At 37.1% G+C, this 20,420-nt stretch overlaps 1 protein-coding gene across 3 annotated transcripts in view; it reads right to left on the bottom strand.

The window, feature by feature from the left end:
- The window catches only part of RPGRIP1L (RPGRIP1 like), a 101,218-nt gene that overhangs the window by 34,983 nt on the left and 45,815 nt on the right, over positions 1 to 20,420 (bottom strand). For all 3 annotated transcript variants that reach the window (XM_038531027.1, XM_038531028.1, XM_038531029.1), the window contains 7 exons: positions 18,753 to 18,904; positions 15,671 to 16,049; positions 12,240 to 12,430; positions 12,025 to 12,108; positions 8,109 to 8,210; positions 7,473 to 7,626; positions 6,224 to 6,297 (listed from right to left, as the gene is read on the bottom strand). In XM_038531027.1, coding sequence (XP_038386955.1) covers positions 6,224 to 6,297; positions 7,473 to 7,626; positions 8,109 to 8,210; positions 12,025 to 12,108; positions 12,240 to 12,430; positions 15,671 to 16,049; positions 18,753 to 18,904 — 1,136 coding nt within the window. The remainder of the gene's footprint in view (positions 1 to 6,223; positions 6,298 to 7,472; positions 7,627 to 8,108; positions 8,211 to 12,024; positions 12,109 to 12,239; positions 12,431 to 15,670; positions 16,050 to 18,752; positions 18,905 to 20,420) is intronic.

Below are 20,420 nucleotides of genomic sequence, written 5' to 3'. Positions count from 1 at the left end.
TGCGCGGTTCCAGGAGCAGCTCGGAGGGGCTCGGGCGGCAGCTCCGCGGAGGGGGTTGCGCGGCCCGGGAGCGCGAATCCACCAGCGCAGGCTCTAGAGCACAGGGCGCCGGGACACAGCCCAGGATCCCGCCTCCCCCGGGACAGGCAGAGGCCGGGAGGGCCCAGGACAGCAAGGACGCTCCTGCCCCAGCTGAGCAGATCAGCGGCCCCGCCCCGGAGCCTCCAGGCCCTGCAGACGGAGTTCCTGCCGGAGCTGAATCCAGGTTTCCAGAGCTGCCCCGCCACTGGGGCTGTTCCTCCTGCGGCCTCACGGGGTAAACAACCCCCACTGAGCCCGGCACCAGGCAGGGGCACAGCAGCTCCCCCAACTGCTAACACCTGAAAATCAGCACAACAGGCCCCTCCCCCAGAACACCAGCTAGACGGACAACTTCCAGGAGAAGCCAAGGGACTTAAAGAACACAGAATCAGAAGATACTCCCCGGTGGTTCTTTTTTTTGTTTGTTTGTTTTTGTTTTTGTTTTTGTTTTTGTTTTGTTTTGCTTTTTGATTTGTTTCCTTCCCCCACCCCCTTTTTTTCTCCTTTCTTTTTCTTTCTCTTTTTCTTCTTTTTTTTTTTTTTTTTTTTTTTTCGTTTTTTTTTTCTTTTTCTTCCCTTTTTTTTTTCTCTTTCTCTTTTCTTTCCTTCTTTCTCTCCTCTCTTTTTCTCTTTTTCCCAATACAACTTGCTTTTGGCCACTCTGCACTGAGCAAAATGACTAGAAGGAAAACCTCACCTCAAAAGAAAGAATCAGAAACAGTCCTCTCTCCCACAGAGTTACAAAATCTGGATTACAATTCAATGTCAGAAAGCCAATTCAGAAGCACTATTATACAGCTACTGGTGGCTCTAGAAAAAAGTATAAAGGACTCAAGAGACTTCATGACTGCAGAATTTAGAGCTAATCAGGCAGAAATTAAAAACCAATTGAATGAGATGCAATCCAAACTAGAAGTCCTAACGACGAGGGTTAACGAGGTGGAAGAACGAGTGAGTGACCTAGAAGACAAGTTGACAGCAAAGAGGGAAACTGAGGAAAAAAGAGACAAACAATTAAAAGACCATGAAGATAGATTAAGGGAAATAAATGACAGCCTGAGGAAGAAAAACCTACGTTTAATTGGGGTTCCCGAGGGCGCCGAAAGGGACAGAGGGCCAGAATATGTATTTGAACAAATTCTAGCTGAAAACTTTCCTAATCTGGGAAGGGAAACAGGCATTCAGATCCAGGAAATAGAGAGATCCCCCCCTAAAATCAATAAAAACCGTTCAACACCTCGACATTTAATTGTGAAGCTTGCAAATTCCAAAGATAAGGAGAAGATCCTTAAAGCAGCAAGAGACAAGAAATCCCTGACTTTTATGGGGAGGAGTATTAGGGTAACAGCAGACCTCTCCACAGAGACCTGGCAGGCCAGAAAGGGCTGGCAGGATATATTCAGGGTCCTAAATGAAAAGAACATGCAACCAAGAATACTTTATCCAGCAAGGCTCTCATTCAAAATGGAAGGAGAGATAAAGAGCTTCCAAGACAGGCAGCAACTAAAAGAATATGTGACCTCCAAACCAGCTCTGCAAGAAATTTTAAGGGGGCCTCTTAAAATTCCCCTTTAAGAAGAAGTTCAGTGGAACAGTCCACAAAAACAAAGACTGAATAGATATCATGATGACACTAAACTCATATCTCTCAATAGTAACTCTGAATGTGAACGGGCTTAATGACCCCATCAAAAGGCGCAGGGTTTCAGACTGGATAAAAAAGCAGGACCCATCTATTTGCTGTCTACAAGAGACTCATTTTAGACAGAAGGACACCTACAGCCTGAAAATAAAAGGTTGGAGAACCATTTACCATTCGAATGGTCCTCAAAAGAAAGCAGGGGTAGCCATCCTTATATCAGATAAACTAAAATTTACCCCAAAGACTGTAGTGAGAGATGAAGAGGGACACTATATCATACTTAAAGGATCTATTCAACAAGAGGACTTAACAATCCTCAATATATATGCTCCGAATGTGGGAGCTGCCAAATATATAAATCAATTATTAACCAAAGTGAAGAAATACTTAGATAATAATACACTTATACTTGGTGACTTCAATCTAGCTCTTTCTATACTTGATAGGTCTTCTAAGCAAAACATCTCCAAAGAAACGAGAGCTTTAAATGATACACTGGACCAGATGGATTTCACAGATATCTACAGAACTTTACATCCAAACTCAACTGAATACACATTCTTCTCAAGCGCACATGGAACTTTCTCCAGAATAGACCACATATTGGGTCACAAATCGGGTCTGAACCGATACCAAAAGATTGGGATTGTCCCCTGCATATTCTCGGACCATAATGCCTTGAAATTAGAACTAAATCACAACAAGAAGTTTGGAAGGACCTCAAACACATGGAGGTTAAGGACCATCCTGCTAAAAGATAAAAGGGTCAACCAGGAAATTAAGGAAGAATTAAAAAGATTCATGGAAACTAATGAGAATGAAGATACAACCGTTCAAAATCTTTGGGATGCAGCAAAAGCAGTCCTAAGGGGGAAATACATCGCAATACAAGCATCCATTCAAAAACTGGAAAGAACTCAAATACAAAAGCTAACCTTACACATAAAGGAGCTAGAGAAAAAACAGCAAATAGATCCTACACCCAAGAGAAGAAGGGAGCTAATAAAGATTCGAGCAGAACTCAACGAAATCGAGACCAGAAGAACTGTGGAACAGATCAACAGAACCAGGAGTTGGTTCTTTGAAAGAATTAATAAGATAGATAAACCATTAGCCAGCCTTATTAAAAAGAAGAGAGAGAAGACTCAAATTAATAAAATCATGAATGAGAAAGGAGAGATCACTACCAACACCAAGGAAATACAAACGATTTTAAAAACATATTATGAACAGCTATACGCCAATAAATTAGGCAATCTAGAAGAAATGGACGCATTCCTGGAAAGCCACAAACTACCAAAACTGGAACAGGAAGAAATAGAAAACCTGAACAGGCCAATAACCAGGGAGGAAATTGAAGCAGTCATCAAAAACCTCCCAAGACACAAGAGTCCAGGGCCAGATGGCTTCCCAGGAGAATTTTATCAAACGTTTAAAGAAGAAATCATACCTATTCTCCTAAAGCTGTTTGGAAAGATAGAAAGAGATGGAGTACTTCCAAATTCGTTCTATGAAGCCAGCATCACCTTAATTCCAAAGCCAGACAAAGACCCCGCCAAAAAGGAGAATTACAGACCAATATCCCTGATGAACATGGATGCAAAAATTCTCAACAAGATACTGGCCAATAGGATCCAACAGTACATTAAGAAAATTATTCACCATGACCAAGTAGGATTTATCCCTGGGACACAAGGCTGGTTCAACACCCGTAAAACAATCAATGTGATTCATCATATCAGCAAGAGAAAAACCAAGAACCATATGATCCTCTCATTGGATGCAGAGAAAGCATTTGACAAAATACAGCATCCATTCCTGATCAAAACTCTTCAGAGTGTAGGGATAGAGGGAACATTCCTCGACATCTTAAAAGCCATCTATGAAAAGCCCACAGCAAATATCATTCTCAATGGGGAAGCACTGGGAGCCTTTCCCCTAAGATCAGGAACAAGACAGGGATGTCCACTCTCACCACTGCTATTCAACATAGTACTGGAAGTCCTAGCCTCAGCAATCAGACAACAAAAAGACATTAAAGGCATTCAAATTGGCAAAGAAGAAGTCAAACTCTCCCTCTTCGCCGATGACATGATACTCTACATAGAAAACCCAAAAGTCTCCACCCCAAGATTGCTAGAACTCATACAGCAATTCGGTAGCGTGGCAGGATACAAAATCAATGCCCAGAAGTCAGTGGCATTTCTATACACTAACAATGAGACTGAAGAAAGAGAAATTAAGGAGTCAATCCCATTTACAATTGCACCCAAAAGCATAAGATACCTAGGAATAAACCTCACCAAAGATGTAAAGGATCTATACCCTCAAAACTATAGAACACTTCTGAAAGAAATTGAGGAAGACACAAAGAGATGGAAAAATATTCCATGCTCATGGATTGGCAGAATTAATATTGTGAAAATGTCAATGTTACCCAGGGCAATATACACGTTTAATGCAATCCCTATCAAAATACCATGGACTTTCTTCAGAGAGTTAGAACAAATTATTTTAAGATTTGTGTGGAATCAGAAAAGACCCCGAATAGCCAGGGGAATTTTAAAAAAGAAAACCATATCTGGGGGCATCACAATGCCAGATTTCAGGTTGTACTACAAAGCTGTGGTCATCAAGACAGTGTGGTACTGGCACAAAAACAGACACATAGATCAGTGGAACAGAATAGAGAATCCAGAAGTGGACCCTGAACTTTATGGGCAACTAATATTCGATAAAGGAGGAAAGACTATCCATTGGAAGAAAGACAGTCTCTTCAATAAATGGTGCTGGGAAAATTGGACATCCACATGCAGAAGAATGAAACTAGACCACTCTCTTTCACCATACACAAAGATAAACTCAAAATGGATGAAAGATCTAAATGTGAGACAAGATTCCATCAAAATCCTAGAGAAGAACACAGGCAACACCCTTTTTGAACTCGGCCATAGTAACTTCTTGCAAGATACATCCACGAAGGCAAAAGAAACAAAAGCAAAAATGAACTATTGGGACTTCATCAAGATAAGAAGCTTTTGCACAGCAAAGGATACAGTCAACAAAACTCAAAGACAACCTACAGAATGGGAGAAGATATTTGCAAATGACATATCAGATAAAGGGCTAGTTTCCAAGATCTATAAAGAACTTATTAAACTCAACACCAAAGAAACAAACAATCCAATCATGAAATGGGCAAAAGACATGAACAGAAATCTCACAGAAGAAGACATAGACATGGCCAACATGCACATGAGAAAATGCTCTGCATCACTTGCCATCAGGGAAATACAAATCAAAACCACAATGAGATACCACCTCACACCAGTGAGAATGGGAAAAATTAACAAGGCAGGAAACAACAAATGTTGGAGAGGATGTGGAGAAAAGGGAACCCTCTTACACTGTTGGTGGGAATGTGAACTGGTGCAGCCACTGTGGAAAACTGTGTGGAGGTTCCTCAAACAGTTAAAAATATACCTGCCCTACGACCCAGCAATTGCACTGTTGGGGATTTACCCCAAAGATACAAATGCAATGAAACGCTGGGACACCTGCACCCCGATGTTTCTAGCAGCAATGGCCACGATAGCCAAACTGTGGAAGGAGCCTCGGTGTCCAACGAAAGATGAATGGATAAAGAAGATGTGGTTTATGTATACAATGGAATATTACTCAGCTATTAGAAATGACAAATACCCACCATTTGCTTCAACGTGGATGGAACTGGAGGGTATTATGCTGAGTGAAGTAAGTCAGTCGGAGAAGGACAAACATTATATGTTCTCATTCATTTGGGGAATATAAATAATAGTGAAAGGGAAAATAAGGGAAGGGAGAAGAAATGTGTGGGAAATATCAGAAAGGGAGACAGAACGTAAAGACTGCTAACTCTGGGAAACGAACTAGGGGTGGTAGAAGGGGAGGAGGGCGGGGGGTGGGAGTGAATGGGTGACGGGCACTGGGTGTTATTCTGTATGTTAGTAAATTGAACACCAATAAAAAAAAAAAAAAAAAAAAAAAAAATTTATAAAGTCAAAAAAAAAAAAAAAAAAAAAAAGATTTTATTTATTTATTCATGAGAGACACAAAGGGAGAGAGAGGCAGAGACACAGGCAGAGGCAGAAGCAGGCTCCATGCAGGAGCCTGATGTGGGACTCGATCCCAGGACTCCAGGATTAGCCCTGGGCCAAAAGCAGGCACTAAACCCCTGAGCCACCCAGGGATCCCCCCCCAGCAAGTTAACTATTAAAGCTGCTGATGACAAGTATTGTTAACATGTAAGCAAAAATAACACATGTTATGATCCATTATGTAATGAAACTACCTATGAATTTTTTTTTGTACTAGATGATTACATGGGTAAGATTGTGAGAATACATTAAAATTTTCCCAGAAATATTTCTGCCTTAAGATTTTCATGTATGAAGACTGATACACTATTAAGGAAAAGCAGCTTTATTCTGTAACACTTCTAGCTGGCATCAAGCTACTGACCTGTTTGATATTCTTGGAGATAGGAGCTGGAATAATACACTCATCACTGTCAGATGCTGATCTGTCTTCCTCCTCTGTTAAAAAATAAAAATTTAGTGGTTCAAGTCTGTTTAACCAATTATATTTATACCTTGTGAAATGGAGCGAAATAAGAATATGTTATAAGGATGATCTTAAAAGGAGAATATGATAATCATGGCTAGACCTTTCTTAGCAGCAAAGATATTTTCTTTTACATTATATTGTAGAAAGAGAAAAAAAAATGATGAAAAACTCCTAGTTTAGTTTTAGTAGAAACATAATATAGCTTGCTCTGAAATTCAAAAATAATCTTTTCAAAGAGAAGGACAGGGTAATAGGTGTTTCCTTATAGCCTAACCAACTATATTGTGCAAAAACCAAGTTATTCTTAACTATTATGTAGAAACATATTTAAAATTTTGCAATTTTATTGTGGCAAAATTGCCATATGATAAACTGCACATATTTAAAGAGAAAAATTTGATACTATGATATACGTATAATTTGTGAACATATCTGTCACCCTGTTAAGTATCCTTATGCTCCCTTGTAATCTACTCCTTTTCTATATCTCTGTATTCCCTAAGCACCACCTAAGTGCTGTTACTCTTGTTGCCTCTTCTAGATATTTATATAAATTAAACCCTGTTAAGAGTTGTCTTCTTTGTCTGAGTTCTTAGTTTTAATTTTTAAAAAGTTAATTTCTCTAGAATAATTCAGATGATAGTACAAAACCCAAAGAGAACATAAAGCCGCTTAAAATATAAACTGGGAACATGGTCAGCAGTAAGACTTGCATTCATTACACTGTGGCATTCCAGGTTGAGAAAAGAAGGTGTGTGGGCAGCCCGGGTGGCTCAGCAGTTTAGTGCCACCTTTGGCCCAGGGCCTGGATTGAGCCCCACGTCAGGCTCCCTGCATGGAGCCTGCTTATTCCTCTGCCTGTGTCTCTGCCTCCCTCTCTCTCTCTCTCTCTCTGTGTCTCTCATGAATAAAAAAGTAAAATCTTTAAAAAAAAAAGAGAGAGAAAGAGATAAGAAGGTGTGCAACAATTCCAGCTGTCAGTAGCTAACTGGACTGAATTGTGTCTCATGTTGGTCATGAAATAGGTTATCATGGAGTAGATCCACTGTTACATGAAGATGTCCTAGGAGGCATGCTCTAACAGATTTTTAAAAAAGCACAGAATTAAGTAAATAATATTAATTTAAGAAAGGGAAAAAATCACCTTCTGGTTCCAATTCCTCAGTTATTTCTGTTTCATCTTCAGAAGAAGTCCAGCTTTGATTTGCAACCTGGCCCTCAGATAGGAAGGACACATCATCATCTTTTCCTTGTTGTATTTTCTCTTTTACCTTAACTTCACTGCTTTCTTGAGAAACCTGAAGAAATACAAGCACACTGATACACTCACTGTTCCTTAGATCACATGTGTGTGGACTTGCTGAAGCACCTCAGAAAGCATGTAAGGCTTGAGACTTAAATATACAGACAGGCATTATATGTAAGTGAGTCATTAGAAAAACTATCATTAAAATTGCACAGAAAAATGGATAAATGAAAACATTATTATAGGCCAAGAATGAAAAATGCATTAATATCAAATTAATTTTTGATTATTAAAAAAATCATTATCAAAATGAATTTTACATTATTACTCTAATTCATATATTTATTTGTTAGCTGCTAATATCAGCATAATTGTAGCTGATACAACACTGGTCATGTTTTGATTTTTCTGTTCCCACGAAGTTATACACAAAAATATGATCAATGCTATGAATTCTTGATCCATGATAATACAAAGACAATCTTTTAGGAACCAAATTAAACCTTTCAAAATAATTTTAATTCAAACCCATACCTCAGGAATATGTGAAAGAGCTGGCATATTAGTTTCTATTTCTGGTGTATGCTCCACTTCTGATGAAATTTCCTTCACATCTTCAGGAGGAATAGATATTTCCTTTTATTGATGTAAAAACATGCATATATGTTACTTTATATTTATTACTAAATCCCAAATGATCCTAAGACTTATATATAGAGAGAAGAGTAAATACAGTAGTTATCTGTATGACCCTAAATTTAGTGTATTTCCGTAAAATGGTTGATAGTTATGGTATATATATGTAATTTAAGAACTGCTAAGTGTGGGGTGCCTGAATGGCTCAGTGGGTTAAGCACCTGCCTTTGGCTCATGATCCCACAGTCTTGGAATGGAACCCTACATTGGGCTCCCTGATCAGTGGGGAGTCTGCTTCTCCCTCTCCCGCTGCGGCTCTCCCTGCTTGTGCTTCTTCTCTCTCTCTGTCAAATAAATAAATAAAATCTTAAAAAAAAAAAAAAAAAAGAATTCCAAGTATCATTCATTGAAGCATTGTTTATAATTGCAAAAAAAGTGAAAACAATGCAAATGTCCAACAGTATAGGATTAAGTAAAATATGGTATATACAAATACCTGAGTTCTTTGCAAACATGAAAAATTTGATAATGTAGATCTGTACTTACTGACACTGAAGAGAGTGCCCAATACAGTTTTGAGTAATAAAGCTATTTACAGAAAAATATACATAGTTTTATATTGTTTTGTTAAAAAACAAACATGCAATGTGCATATTCCCATGGGAATAAGTATGGAAGGAAATTCACTAAAATTCTATCTCTGATATATTGATTTGGAAAAATTTAATTTTTAATTTTTTTTTGCTTATTTGTATTTTCTAATATTTCTAAGATGATTATACATTTTTCATGTAATTAAAAATTGCATATGCTAAGATACATAATGTCTATGATCAACATTATTTTTTAACTGTATAAAATATCAATTTCTAGTCAACCATTTTCCAGGATTCATAAACTGATGTGTATTTTTAAAATACAGCTTATGATTTTTGCTATTTTATTTATTAATTTTTTAAAAAAGATTTTATTTCTTTATCATGAGAGATAGAAAAAGACAAAGACATAGGCAAAGGGAGAAGCAGGCTCCCCGTGGGGCACTAGATGTGGGACTCGATCCCAAGACCCCGGGATCATGACCTGAGCCGAAGGCTGATGCTCAACCTCTGAGCCCCTCAGGCACCCCATTTTTGCTATTTTAAAAGTAAACATGTCCAATATAGAAAATGGGAAAGATAAACCAGAAATCAAAAGAAATTAATATAAATCCATATTCTTATTACCCAATGATAATATCCATTAATAAGAGATCACCAGTCAAGACGTCTGATTGACTGAACCATCCAGGTGCCCTTTATGATTAATTTTTAATGCAAATAAAAAACTTTCTTGGTTACATAGTGGGAATTATACTACAAATACAATATATACTGTTACATTTAAAAAACCTCAATATTACAACATAAAATTTTCTCCTAGTATGACACTTCGGGTAAACATCATAGTTAATAAATATTGTATTAAAATGAATGGATGTAGGGACGACTGGGTGGCTCAGTGGTTGAGCATTTGTCTTTGGCTCAGGGCATGATCCTGGGATCTGGGATGGAGTACCACATCGGCTCCCTGTAGGGAGCTTGCTTCTCCCTCTGCCTATGTCTCTGCCTTGCTGTCTCTTTGTGTTTCTCATGAGTAGACAGACAAATCTTTAAAAAAAAATGAATGAATGTATCATAATTTAATGAACCATTTTACTGGTGTTGGACATTTAACTAGATCACTATTTTCAGCTATTGTGATCACATTCCAACACATATCTCTGTGTATGTCTTTTTTATGTTTATGATCATTTATGTAGAAATCTGGCTACTTATGTTCGAACCCCAGATCTAATATTTTACCTGAGCAGTTACTTTTCTTTTGTATATTTTTTTTATTGGAGTCCGATTTGCCAACATATAGCAAGCATAACACCCAGTCCTAAGCAAGTCACTTAAGCTCTGTTCATATTACTCCTGATTTTTTTTTAAAGATTTATTTTTATTTTAGAGAGCAAGAGAGAGAATATGCAAGTAGGGGAGGGGCCATGGGAAAGGGAGAGAGAGAATCTCAAGTTGACTCTGCCCTGAGTGCAAGCCCAACATTCAACATGGGGCTTGATCTCACAACCCTTGAGATCCTTCACTGACTAAGGCACCCAGGTGCCCCTTACTTTCCTGATCTTTCAATGGGAATAATTCTAATATGATCATAAGGTTGTTGTGAGGATTAAATGATTTTGTGGACATATAGAATTTAGTTCAGTGTCTGACACATAATGAGCACTCAATAAGTGTTAGCTATTTAATACTGCCTGAATAATTATTATTGAATTCATTTATTTAGCACATATATATTAAAAGCACTGTATATGCCAGATATTATTTTAAACTCTAAGGAGAAAATATATTTTTATTTTTAATTATTTTTATTTTTTAAAGATTTTATTTATTTAAGAGAGCGAGCAAACACATGAGTGGGGGTAGGATGGGGTAGGGGAGGAGCAGTGGGAGAGGGGAAGCAGACTCCCTGCTAAGCAGAGAGCCTGATGTGGAGCTCAATCCCAGGACCCTGAGATCATGACCTGAGCTGAAGGCAGACACTTAATGGACTGAGCCACCCAGGTGCCCTGAGGAAAAAAAAAAATTAATCTGGGTGATGGTTACACAAGTGTGTACATAGGTAAAAATTCATTGAGCTCTATGCTTAAGTTTTGTGTCCTTTAACTATTTAAGAGTTATATCTCAATTACAAGGAAAAAAAAATATTTTTAAAGTCCAAAAGAGATGATGGGGACTTGAGTGGTGATAATGGAGATGATGTGAATACAGGGTATATTTTCAAAGTATAGCTGACAGGTGGATGAACTGGTGGATGAACTGGTTGTAGGATGTGAAAAAGAGAATGACAAAGGAATGCCTTCAAAATTTCATGACTGTGAAACTGAGTGAATGATTAATCATTTACTAAGAATGGGAAACAATGAAAGAAACATTTTGGAAGAGGGCTGTGAAGTCACATTTGGTTTTTGACATGTTAAGTTTAGATTCCTATTACACATCCAGGACATATGAAATAAGCAGGAAGGAAATAAATTTGGAATTTGAGATCAAGACTGAAGGTAATAAATATGAGAGAGATTGTATCTAGATGTTTAACACTATGAGACTGGGTAAGACCTCTGAATGTAGATACAGAGTGAGTAGAAGTCTAGGTCTGCAGTGAAACTGCTGAGGCAACTTGACAATAGAAGATTTGGTATAGGACAGTGAGAAGAATAACGGGTAAAGCTGGAGAGAAACTAGAAAGATACAGTGTTCCAGAAGCTAAGTAAAGAGGGAGCTAGTAAAAAAAAAAAAAAAAAAGAGGGAGCAAGTATTCCACTGTGTCGAATGTTACTGGGAGGCAGAAAACTGACTACTGGATATGGCAAAATCAAAGTATTGGTGACCTTAGCAAGAGTGGTTTTAACTGAGGATGAATTTTGACTAGCATGAGTTCAAGAAACAGTGTGAAGAAAGGGAAACAGAATTAGGACTTTCTGAAGAGGTTTCTTCCCATCCCCCACTACCCCCGCCCCCCAATAAATGGGGGCAGAGAATTAGAGCAGTAGCTGGAGTTACAAATGGAGTCATAGGAGGGTTTAGATCAAAAACTATTAAGAGTTAACATTTATACACAATGCCAAATTATAAAGCCAACATTTAAAGGAAAAAGAAGTATTTTATTTACTAGTTTCCTTTGAAATCAGGTAGAGTATACTACACCTATATCATTTATTTAAAATATTTGGTATGCGAGAAAAAAATCATTATTTTCAGTGGTTACTACTTACAGAACTCTGATGTGGTGTGATATCCACAAAAGACACTTTCTTATCTACAGGTGTTAAACGCCGCCTTGGTTTAGGTGTTGGTGCCTAAGATAAATCAATATGTCAAACTGAGTATCATGAACATATACTTAGATAAGACTTCAGCTATTTTTTCTTTCTTTTTTTAAATACTATTTCTTAAGTTCTATAGGAAATTCAAAGTCACTGCTACTCACAACAACTAATGTGCTAACAGAGGATGCTGGAGGTGCTCTTTGAACAACTTCTGACTCTTCTTGGCGTATAAAATTTCCTAAGTCTTTAGTTGTTATAGATCCACTTGGTGGAAGGTAAGCAAATTTCCATTTCAATATAACATGAATGGTTCCTGCAGGATGCTTTTTATGATCTGTTAACTCAAACATTCCTGTCAAGTTACAAAAATAATTTTAATAAATGCCAGAGTATTACCATAAGAATTAAAGAAGAACAAAGAGAACTACCCACAACTTTAAAAATAATTTTGGTTTTTACTCACACCTCAAATGGCTTAGAGAATAAAGACAAAATAATCTGATAGGTTCATCTCTGAAGCACATTGCTTTCAGAACTTGAGGCCTCACTGATAATATTGATTCCAAGATGAGAAAATTAACTTATAAATATTTTAATTCACTGAAATTAAATTCAGAGATTACTCAGAACTTTTAGCCTTCCTCTAAGACATTATTTGGGTTATAGCTCAAGTATCAACCTTCTTTTGCCTTAAATATTCTTGCAAAAGACTTGTCTCTATAGAAAAATATATTAAAACCTCACAATTTAAAATAATTTATGTATCTAAGGAAGTCTTCATATTACCATAGGATTTTATCATAATTTTAACATATTTCACTGGGATTTGTTAAATTACTCCAAATTAATAGTAGCACAGCAAAAAAAAAAAAAAAAAAGTCTAGAAAATAAACAAAATGCCCAAAACGGCAATAAGAGTATCACCTAGCTTGTAACTGTAATACAGAGTCACAAATTTTAGTCATCGCACTAAATTTTTCAGTATGAAAAATTCCAGACTTGAAGATAGCAAATCTATATTTCAAGTATAATGGTTGTTTAGGAGTAGTATCCTTTACGTGGTCCTCAAATGTTTGACACATCTTTTAATGGCTGGCTGGGAAAGAGCCACAAAACAACTCTAGACTTTAGAACAAAAGAATATAGATAGAACATAAGGAGTTGATAAAATTCTATTATAGGCATGGGTGGGACTTCCAGAGTGGCTGAGTGAAGAGCTCAGTAAATCCTTCCCACAAAAAGAATGACAAGATAAAACTGGACAAAATGATCAAAAACAACCATTCAAGGGCTCTGGAAATTAAAAAAAGGTATACAACAAATTGAGAACATATTGATGAGAATCTACAGAAACTCAGTAATGGGGATCCCTGGGTGGCTCAGCGGTTTAGCGCCTGCCTTCAGCCCAGGGCATGATCCTGGAATCCCGGGATCAAGTTCCACATCAGGCTCCCTGCAAGTAGCCTGCTTCTCCCTCTGCCTGTGTCTCTGCCTCTCTGCCTCTTTCTCTCTCTCTGTGTCTCTCATGAATAAATAAAATCTTAAAAAAAAAAAAAAAGAAACTCAGTAACAACAGACTCTATTAAAAGTCAGAACAGACTCTATTAAGCTACTTCCCTGGCTGACCATGAGACTTGCAGACTGCCTGAACTTTGAAAAACAATTACCCAACAAGTACACTAACCCACAAAGGGTGGAAGCCTATCAGCTCAAGGTATTAAGTACAACCTATGACCAATCAATGATAAATAAAAACTTAGCAGAGACATCAGTAGGTACAGTGAGTGGAAGATACGAAATTAGTTCAGGCAAGTTACCAAGCAAAAACAGCAAGAGAAGCACCCTGTGGAGTAGGGGAGGGTTGAAATCTAGAGTTGCTATAATATAGTATCCTAAATGTCCAGTTTTAAACAATAACAAAAAATCATGGCACATGTGGAAAAACAGGAGTGTATGCTGCATATATAGGAAAAAAGGCCATCAATAGACGCCTTCTAGAAGTGTTACACTTCAATAGACGCCTTCTTGGTGTTACACTCAGCAGACAAAAACATCAGAACAGCTATTATATGTTCAAATAATTTAAATAAATGATATTTAAAGAATTAAAGGAAAATGTGATGACAATGCCTTATAAAACAGAGAATATAATAAAGAGCAATTTTATAGAAAAGAACTAAATAGAAATTCTGGAATTGAAATTACAATTACGAAAACAAAATTCTGTAGGGGGGCTCAATAGGAGATTTGAGCTAGCAGAATGAATCAGTGAACTTGAATACTGACCAGTAGAGATTATCCAATATGCAGAGAGAACATGGAAAAAAATGAATAGAGCTTCGGAGATCTGTGGGACACCACAGATATACATGCAATGGGAATTCAAGAGAGAAAGGGATGAAAAGAACAAAAGAAATAACAGCACAAAACTCCCTATATTTTGTACATAACATTACCTTACACATAAAGAAGCTCAACAAATTCCAAGTAGGATAAACACAGTGGGATCCAAACCTATACACATCACGGTCTGTTTAAAGAAACACACACGCACACACACACACACACACACACACGAAAATCTTGAAGACAGTATCAAGTACAAGGGAATCATATTAAGAGCTGATTTCTCGTTAGAAACAATGCATGCCAGAAATTAGTTACTTGATGTACCCAAAGTGCAAAAGAAAAAAATAACTGATGACTAAGAATATTATACCTGGTAAGACTATCCTTTAAAAAATAAAAGCAAAATAAAGACATTCCTAGATAAAAATTGAGAGAAGTCATTACTAGCAGACCTGAATTACAAGACATATTAAAGGAAGTTCTCTAGGTTATAAGGAAGTGATACCAGATGGTAACTCAAATCAACATAAAGGAATAGAGACCAACACAAATAATCACATAGGTAATTATGAAAGACAGTGTAAATATGTTTTTTGTCATTTCTTAACTGATTTAAAAGATAACTGCATAAAACAGTAATAGCAAAATTATATTGTTGAGCTTACATAAAGATAAAAAGTATATGGTAATAATAGCACAAAGGAGAAAGAGGCAGTGGAGTTATATTGGAGTACGGAAATAATGCCAGACAGAAACACAAATCCATAGGAAGAAATAAAGAATATCAGAAATGGGAGAGGGGGAGGGAGGGAAGAAAGAATACCAAAATTGGTAAACACATAAGTTAACGTGAAGGTCTATAATTATAGTCTCCCTCCTCCTGATTTCTTTAAAAGACAAAAAATCATATAAAGGAATAATTATAGCATTGTTGAGTTTATAACATATATAGGTATTCTTTATACAAATATAGAACAGTAATAGCACAAAGAAGAGGGGAGGAAATGGAATTATATTGGGGTAGACTTTCTATATTTTGATAGAGTTGTTAGTATTAATTTTAGACTGATATGTCAAGATACATATTGGTAATCTGCAGAACTACTAAGAACATAACTAGAAAAAAAAACTATAGGCCCAAAGTTTAAGATTATCTGAGAACATTAGGAAGGTTAATCATATCTGTAACTGAAGTATAATTTAGGTTTGTTTTTATAATTTCAGATTCAAGAAATATGCTTACCTGAGATACACCTGTCATGTGCCAATGAAATCAGAGGCACATTGACTTTTCCTATGTAAATATTCTCTTGAGTATCACTATCATCAAACACATAAAAACTCAGAGACTCTGACTTAAGGTATCGATCCAAATCCATATTCATTGGCACTGGGAAACACATATGATCCTCAAATTGTGGATCATTGCTACTGGGAATGATGGCTGTATCATGGTCTGCAAAATCAAAAAACTTGTATACAACATATGGGTGTGGCTGAAGGTGGCTTCCTCGGGACTGCAGGTTGTTGCAACACCTTACTGTAATATGAAGTTCATTTAAGTTGCCATCTGTGGAATCAGTAGAACTGAGCTGGGCAGTTTTGGGTGCTTGCTGACTTGACTGGAAAAAAATACATATTTATATTATAGTAATAATACAATGAGAAGATAAACAGCAGCTGCCAAATTCCAAACAAAATAATTTTGTAAATGGACAAAAAGATGCATATTTACACTTCATAGTGAATTTCTCAGTAAAAGACCTGATCCTCAGTCAAAAGCAATACTCCCTAGAACATAGGTGAACAGGTGATCTTAAGCTATGAGCAATAAACATACATGCCTGAACATACACGTAGAGACTACTGTTAAAACCTTTAATTCTTTAATTCTATTTAATAGCTAATGAATAAAGTGAACAGATGGGTCCAAAGACAAATGTTTTCTAGTTCACAAATTTATTAAGAGCTAATTCTTCAACCACTCCAGCTATTGTGACCATATCTCACTCCTATATAAGAATCCAATGAATTTGATGGAGTCCACCCACAGACATTGTTTTGTTATATTTGAGTTGGCCCTCATCTTCAACCCTTGGTGTATGGGGAAGCAAACATGAGCCTAAAATTAGCCAGTAAACTGAAGCTCAACTGTTATAAGAACAAGAGAACAAGGTCAGAGATAAACATCGGCGGACATAATAAGTTGGATTGGGAGGACATTTCAGAAGAAAGATGAGTGAAAGGTATTAGGCAGAGGTAGAAGCTACTGTACAACTCCATATGAAACTTTTGTTCAGGTGCCAGTGCATAAGCATTTTAGCAAACAATTGCAGTAACTAACTTGTTAAGCTCACCATAGCTGATGACCTAGCATAAAGAAACGTTAGTGTTCCAGCGCCGTGTTTAGTGTTGGAGAATTCTCTACTTTCTACAAAGGGGGCTCCTCTTTCACTGTATTTCTAAATTTGGATTGAGCATCTGGAACCTCTGACTCCAGCAGTGTTTACTGGAGAAGGCAAAATAGAACCAAACTCATAATGTCCTCAGTAGAGACATCTGGTGGTATGGAGAGGAGAAAACTGAGAAGGGAATTCCAATACTGCTGTCCTGGGGCTGGTTTGTATTCAACTATAGAATGCAGAGTGGAATGATTTTTAAAAATACCCCCTGTGGTTCTCACTCCAAATCTACCCACAAAAACTGGATTTCCAACAAACGACTCACCCAAGCCAGAAAATGGGAATCTAAAAACAAACTACAAAACTAAATAAATAGCCGTGTCTCTCTATTTTTAATTCTCTTTTCCATTACAGCATTTCCCATAGTATGTCCTAAAGAATACTAGTCCAGAAAGATGATCTCTAGGAAACAGGTGTCATTCTAAGTTCAGGAATCAGTGTTATATTAGTCATGGTTCTCTAATTGAAAATTATAGAAACTAGTTCCATCTAGCAAATACAACAAAATGAGACTTTAAGTCCATATGGTTATTTCATGGAATTGCGTAGCAGAAATGTGGTGGGTCTTAGGAAGGTAAGAGGTCTAGAAAACTGCCAGAATTTACCCTTGATCTGGTGTCCATTTTTCTCTGTATGCTTGCTCATTATTCCCTTTCTCCAGACCCATTTTCTTTCCTTTGCTGGTTAATATGGTAGAAGATGGCTGCCCCAAAGCTCTCAATTTCACATGTTCCAAGCATGGAGAGTCTTGTTTTCTCTTGAAAGTGGAATCCGAGGGATCCCTGGGTGGCGCAGCGGTTTGGCGCCTGCCTTTGGCCCAGGGCGTGATCCTGGAGACCCGGGATCGAATCCCACATCAGGCTCCCGGTGCATGGAGCCTGCTTCTCCCTCTGCCTGTGTCTCTGCCTCATTCTCTCTCTCTCTCTCTGTGACTATCACAAATAAAAAAAAAAAAAAAAAAAAAAAAAAAAGTGGAATCCGATTGGCTTAACTGGGGTCAGGTGGATACCCCTGAATCATTACTCATAATTGAGTATAGAGTGGGAAAAATAGGACCACTGGACATAAATCTGGCCCCTGGGGGCCCAGCCACATGGATAGCAGTGACAGTAATCCAAAAGAAAAAAGATAATTATGACTTGAGCAAACATTCCAAAATGTTTCAACTATATTTTATCCCTTTGTTACTCAACTCAAGTGTGTACTTGAAGCTTTCCTCTTGGGATTCTTGTTAAACATGAAAGTCAAGGACCCTATTTAACTTGGCTCACTTTAGTGCTTTCTGCATTCATTGTATTGTGGAATTCTTTTGGAAGTAAGGCCATTATGACTCTATGAAACACAGGGAAATGCTGCTCTGAGGAACTGCATTTAAACTTCCAATTCACAGTACTGCAATTCTATTTTTTGAAAGTACCCTGGGAAGCACAAGGGAGTTCCTTTCTAGTGATGGAACAATTCTGTATCTTGCTTGTGGTGGCAGTTACATGAATATATATACATGATAAAACTGCACAGAACTACTAATGCTACACACGCATATACACACACAAGTAAAAACATAAAATCTGAGTAAGGTCTATGGTCTAGTTAATAGTATTGTACCAATGTCAATTTCCTGGCTTTGATAATGTAGTGTAGTTATGAGAGTGTTACAATTGGGAGAAGCTGGGTGAAGGGTATATAGAACTTCTCTGTACTGCTTTTGTATTTCCTGTAAGTCATAATTATTTTGAAATAAGAAGTTAAAAAGAGTCACTTGATGGCTGTGAAAGAAAATGATTTTGGTTTAAAGCATGACATAAAAAGACATATTATAAAATTTCTGTATCATAAAAATGTCTTAAAGTCCAACCAGCTCACCCATTGCATTTGCTCTGGCCCCTTATGATTTGATGTTATGTATCCCAAAGCCTTTGCTCGTTCTCGATAAAGTCGAATTGCTTGATCCATGGGAATCCGTAATCTGAACCAGTATTCCACTATGCCAAAATTTGGGATGTCTCCTTTAGTTCCTTCAAATCAATGCATAACTCACTGTTAAAATTTTATTCTGAGTAAAATAATGTATGACTTGCACAAATGATGTGTGATTGGCAAAGAACAGAGCTGAAGAAAATAAAGTTATTTCTGCAAGTTGAGTTTCATTGTATGTTAAGTATTATTAAAGAGCAATGTCAAATTATGTTTGAGATATTCCAATTCATACTATTTAAATCCTTCCAAAATATAAAGAAAAAAAACCTAAACACTGTATTACATACTCCACAGATTCTTTTTGATGCTACAGTAGCTTGTTTTTAACAAGTTGTACTCCATGTAGACTGACAGATACAATATAAAATCTCAAAATTTTAAATATAAAATTCCACATTATAATTCAGCTTTCAAGAAATCTTTGGCACCTTCCCACTTCTCTACTGTGCCACAAGTACAGGGACATATGCCATAGCTATGCCAAATATATTTCAGATGTAATACATGCTTGCATGATGTTTCCCCTTGTACACTCTCACTACTCTTTTCAACTCGGGCAGCTATTCATCTCTCTTCCTCCGTGAAGATTTCCTCTACAGTTTCTGGGGGACTTAGAAGCTCTCTGCTTCCTTCAAAGAGGGGAAAGATTTGTCCTCTCATTAGGACACTGACTCCTTTCACTTAACTGTCTATTCACCAGCGTATTTCTCCACCCACACCAAGTTTCTTGAGGCCAAGGGCTGTGGTTTCCACTGATATATTCCTACCAATGTGACTAGTATACAATGGGTACTCAATATTTGTTGAATAGAGGATATTCTATACTTAAGCTTTCCTGAGCATAGCATATTATTAAAACTATTTTCCCCATTCTCTTCTACTTCATTATTTACTTTCTCACTAATGGATCATCAACAAACAAACATGATTCTATCTACTATCTTTTTTAAAAAAAGTCCTAAAACCAGAATATTAATGGATACACATAATTTGCTTGTACATGCTTAAAATTTCTTTGGAAGAATTCATAGCTTTGGTGAGGGGGTCCAAGGTAGTTGAGGGACAGAAGTGGGAGAGAGAGGTATTTTATGGTATAAGCTTTACACCTTATGATTTTTGAATCATGTAAATATGTGTTACCCCTGTGATCAATCAATCAATCAATCAATCAAATAAAATCCCTCCCCAGAAGCTAAATCACCCTCTTTTCTTTTTGAAATGGTTTCTTGGCTGGCCTCTAGGATACTGTTTGTTCTTTAGTTTGCCTTCTAAATCACTGGCCACTCTTTAGTTTCCTTTGCTGGTGTCTCTTCTTCCTAAACTCTAAATTGTGCAGTTTTCCAAGGCTCAATCCTTGGCCACTCTCTCTGCATTGTGTACATTCAGCCTCTATGTGAGATTACAGAGGCCAAAGCCTTAAAATATATTCCATATGGTAATGACTCTCCTTTTCATTTGTTTATCCCCAACCTTTGGGGAGGTGTATCCAATGGTAAGCGTGCCATCTCTATTTGGCTGTCCCAACAAGACAGTCTTAAGTTGTTCAAACAAAAT

Source organism: Canis lupus, chromosome 2 (genome assembly GCF_011100685.1).
Source record: "Canis lupus familiaris isolate Mischka breed German Shepherd chromosome 2, alternate assembly UU_Cfam_GSD_1.0, whole genome shotgun sequence".
NCBI classification, from domain to species: Eukaryota; Metazoa; Chordata; class Mammalia; order Carnivora; family Canidae; genus Canis; species Canis lupus.
Note: the sequence above shows the minus strand (reverse complement) of the source record. Positions and strands in the feature narration are given on the sequence as shown.